The sequence below is a fragment of the Lolium perenne genome, chromosome 4, assembly GCF_019359855.2.
Source record: "Lolium perenne isolate Kyuss_39 chromosome 4, Kyuss_2.0, whole genome shotgun sequence".
NCBI classification, from domain to species: Eukaryota; Viridiplantae; Streptophyta; class Magnoliopsida; order Poales; family Poaceae; genus Lolium; species Lolium perenne.
In genome coordinates, this window is record NC_067247.2 from 74714114 (window position 1) to 74718674 (window position 4561).

The window sequence follows — 4561 nt, forward strand, 5'->3', positions numbered from 1 at the left end:
ATGCTCACGAGATAAGTATTCGGGGGTTTTGATGTAACAGTTGAATAAAGTACGAGTAAGTAAAGTGCGAGAGTAACAATTGCAGCGAGTGGCCCAATCCTTTTTAGCACAAAGGACAAGCCGGTTTGTTTACTTATAATGACCAAACGTTCTCGAGGACACACGGGATTTTAGTCTAGTGCTTTCGCTATATACGGCTAAATAATCTTCATTGTTATGATAAGTGTTGTGTGGGTGAACCTATGCTAATGTACCGCCCTTCCTAGGACTAATACATACTTGTGATTATACCCCTTGCAAGCATCCGCAACTACAAGAAAGTAATTAAGAATAAATCTAACCACAGCCTTAAACTCTGAGATCCTGCTATCCCTCCTGCATCGGTATACCAACGGGGGTTTAGGTTTCTGTCACTCCGGCAACCCCGCAATTGGCAAACGAGTACAAGATGCATTCCCCTAGGCCCATAAATGGTGAAGTGTCATGTAGTCGACGTTCACATGACACCACTAGAAGAATAACACCACAACTTAAATATCATACCATTGAATATTACTCAACCATAGTTCACTACTAACATTTAGACTTCACCCATGTCCTCAAGAACTAAACGAACTACTCACAAGACATCATATGGAACATGATCAGAGGTGATATGATGATGAATAACAATCTGAACATAAACTTGGTTCAATGGTTTCACTCAATAGCATCAACAACAAGTAGAGATCGATACCGGGAGAGTTTCCCCTATCAAACAATCAAGATCAAACCCAAATTGCTACGGCGGTGACGGTGTCCAGCGGTGGAGACGGCGGTGATGATGGTGGAGATGATGATGATGGTGATGGAGATGATGTCCAGCTCGATGACGGTGACGATGGCGTCGATTTCCCCCTCCGGGAGGGAATTTCCCCGGCGGATTCCTGCCCGCCGGAGAGCTCTTTTCTCTCTGGTGTTCTCCGCCCCGCAGAGGCGGCTGTAACTCTTCGTGAGGTACCCTCTGTGGCTTAGGTTTTCGGGACGAAGGGTTTCGCGAAGAAAAGGAGGCGAAAGGGGCTGTGGGGCCCCCACACCACATGGTGGCGCGGCCAGGCCATGGGCCGCGCCGCCCTATGGTCTGGGCCCACCTTGGGTCCAGCTGGCTCCTCCTTCTGGCTTCCTTCGTCATCTTGAAAAATAGGATTTTTGGTATAATTTCCTTCCACAGTTGATCTTCCGAAATATTGCGTTCTGACGGTGCTTTTTCCAGCAGAATCCTGGCTCCGGTGCTTGATCCTCCAATAATGATGAAACATGCAAAATAGATGAAATAACATAAGTATTGTATCCAAATATGAAATATATCAATGAATAACAGCAAATTATGATATAAAATAGTGATGCAAATTGGACGTATCAGGCAGCGGCTACCGTACCATTGCCACACCGCGCGACTCGCCGACACCGCACCGTCCACACGGCCGAGGAAACCGGCAAGCACTAGAGTCTGTGGCACGCCCGCCAACCAAACAGACTCCCACCGTCCAGGGCCGCCGCCCCGGGAACCCAACCCTGGCCACCGCGAAACCGAGAAAAGAACAAGGCACGTCGCTTTGAGGGCGCCGGACGCCGACTGATGAGCAGGCCGACCACCGTCTCCAAGCCCCGAAACCCGACGAGGGAGCACCACCGGCCAGACCTGCCACCTGCAGCCCCCATGGATACCGACAGCCAGAGATATGGGGAAAATCGGGCTCGAAACGGGCCCAGGGCCCAGGGCCTGGCCCGAAAACGAGGTGGCCAGATGCCGTAGACCACCACCACGCCAAGCTCCCCGCCGAGCCAGGCTGGATGGGTGCCACGCCGCTGCATGCCGCGCCCGGCCCAATCCGCGCCGACCACAACTTCCGCCGTCCGCCATGGCTATGATTCGCGCCGCCCAGTGTCGAGGACGCTCCAGAGAGCCGCCACCGCCGCAGGTGTGCCAGGTCCACGCCGTCGCCGAAGGACCACGCCGATGCGCCCACCGCACAAAGCGACGCCCTCACCAGCCACAGGGGTCCCCCTCCACCACCAAGCGAGGGAGAAGAGGGGCCCCGCCGGCGCCCGGTGCCGCGCGGGCTTTGCCCGGCGACGCCCTTAGGCGACGGCGAGGGAGTGGGAGGGGGTGTGGAGGGGGGCGAGGGGGCGGCGCCGCCAGGGGCCCTCGGTCGCTCGCGGGAGCGACCCGAGAGCCAACCCTAATTTTTCTTTTCAGGTGGTGTGTTCTGCTAAATGTGCCAAAAATTATAATGGTACCTGGCAAAGACACAATCGAGCGGTATTTTGGCAAATGGCAGAAAATAAGGGTGTCATGTACTCATGTAGCGATTTTTCCCTACTTTCACTTTACTTTTGGAGCTCTTGTAGCTGTTAGTGTTTGTCAACGGATCGGTGAAAAAGATCAGTTAGCCACAAGTCCTCAACCGCTGCCAAAACGCAGCCCCAAAGTAAAGGAGCACGTTAAAGTCAACTCCCAAAGCATCCGCAACCGCACCGCAGGAGCCACCGTGAAACGAAAGCCACGCGAAACACACGACACACGCAACACGCGCGCCGCGGAGTCCCGTTTCCCAGCTGCCTCCTCGCCCACGCCAGGCCCCCGGCCCTGCTATTTAACAACGGAGCCTAGCTCACCCCCTCTCCCCGTGCCAACCATAGCAGGATCGAGCTCAAGGGGGAAGAAGCCATAGGCGCCATTGCGTCTCCTTGCTCCCTCGGCAGAGACAGACGCAGATCGAGCAATCGAGATGGCTCGGTACGTGGAGATGCTGGACATGGGCGTGCGCATCGCCGCCAGGTTCCACTCCCACTGCCCGCAGACGGCGCGCATGTACTACAAGCCGCCGCAGTCCGCCTCCTCTTCCTCGTCCTCGGCCGCGGGCGCCTCGACGGATCGGAAGGCCGCCGGCTTCGACCACGAGGCGGCGGCCGCCGCTGCCTTCCGGCCCTTTGCCGCCACGTCGCAACCGGGGCTCGGCGCCGGCGTGCAGCCGTCGGGGTTCGGCTTCGACACCGCCCAGGTCCTCATCTACGAGGTCGTATGAACAAGCGACGAGTTAGTTCTTCAGGAGAGGTTTCTTGGATGAGATTCCATTTTTGTGCGGCCGAGATCGAAAGAATTGATCGATTATACTGTACCTGTGTATACAAGACCATTCTTTAATTCGTTTTTGTCCGCGCTGGAGATAATCAAAGAAACATGTGCCTGTTTGATTATCAATCTGTCGCCACCGACAACCGAAGGTACTGTTCGAGGAACGGCGAATCCGTAGAAACTGCAGGGATCGGCGAACTGCACAACATGATCGACGAATTTGACGACGTTGCGTGGGCTGGGTGGATGAGTCACATCTCCAGAAACTGTAGGTACTCCGTTCAGAACAGAAGACGGCTGGCGGATTGTTCAACACGTCACAAGACTTAAATTATGGAGCGCTCGGTTCAGTACCTACTAGTGACCTTCAGCAGTCATTGGCTAATCACATGGAAATCGTACTACAGAAAAGTCCTAGGTGTGCATTACGTAGTACTCGGAGTACTTAGCTTTGGACAACGAATCTGGACGAAGCTGCTGGTCCGCTGTAGTATATGTTTGATTATATCAGGCGTATACTTTGATTGATCAATCTTGCGGCGCGCGGAATATTCAAAAGCATTTGGAAAGTTCAATCCTCGATCACTCCAATTAGATCGATGTAGCTAATGATCTTATGTAACTTGATTACCTAAGTGGAATCTTTACTTACTAATAAAGGAAGTAAGGTTTCTCCCTAATTTTTTCGTCCGTTTTTTATTTACCCATATTTTTTTGCTAATAAAGGAAGTAAGGTTTCTCCCCAATTTTTTCGTCCGTTTTTTATTTACCCATATTTTTGATGTAAATTGCAACTAATGCCACCGCGTTTGATAAAACGATTCAGTAAAATCCGTCGATTGATGAACCGATTCACCGGGCGATGCTCGCTTCCCGTAGGCGGGCCGAACGGCCCAATTCACCAGCTCGTGAAATCCGCATGGGTTGTCTTTCTTTCCTAAGATATTCTTCAAGCTAGGCTCCGCTGTCCATCGCGCGCCGCAGAGGGCCGTACCTACATAAAACAATGGGCCGTTCCGTCCAATTCAAAAGCCCCGTCCAAATGCTAAATTAGCCCTGACATGTCAAAATATTTTGTGTTTAATAGTCCCACATCGCTCCATCGTACAATGTCAAAATATGAAGGACAATATATGCAGAAAACTAAATTCGACGATGCGCGTATAGGTTTTTAACTCTCAGATGGGTCCCGTTGAAGGCCATTTGGTTTGACAAAAAAAGATTATGTGTTAAAAACAAAAAAAAGGATAGATTTTTTTAAAATGGAAATAAAAAAGCAACGGAAAATATTAGCAACAAAGCATGAGAAGGCCAACAGTAGAGGAGATGGTGCTGGCATGGCGAGCGACGGCCAGGACGGTGGAGCCGAGGAAGAGAGGAACGAGAGGAATCACGCAACGTGCGGCATATCGGGAGGAACTGGGCTGTATTGCGAAGCTCAAG

At 52.0% G+C, this 4561-nt stretch overlaps 1 protein-coding gene across 1 annotated transcript; it reads left to right on the forward strand.

The window, feature by feature from the left end:
• Positions 1-2694: 2694 nt before the first annotated feature.
• On the forward strand, positions 2695-3138 carry LOC127292981 (uncharacterized). Its single transcript, XM_051322533.2, has one exon. The coding sequence runs from the start codon at positions 2772-2774 to the stop codon at positions 3066-3068; it is 297 nt and encodes a 98-aa protein (XP_051178493.1). The 5' UTR covers positions 2695-2771; the 3' UTR covers positions 3069-3138.
• Positions 3139-4561: the final 1423 nt, after the last annotated feature.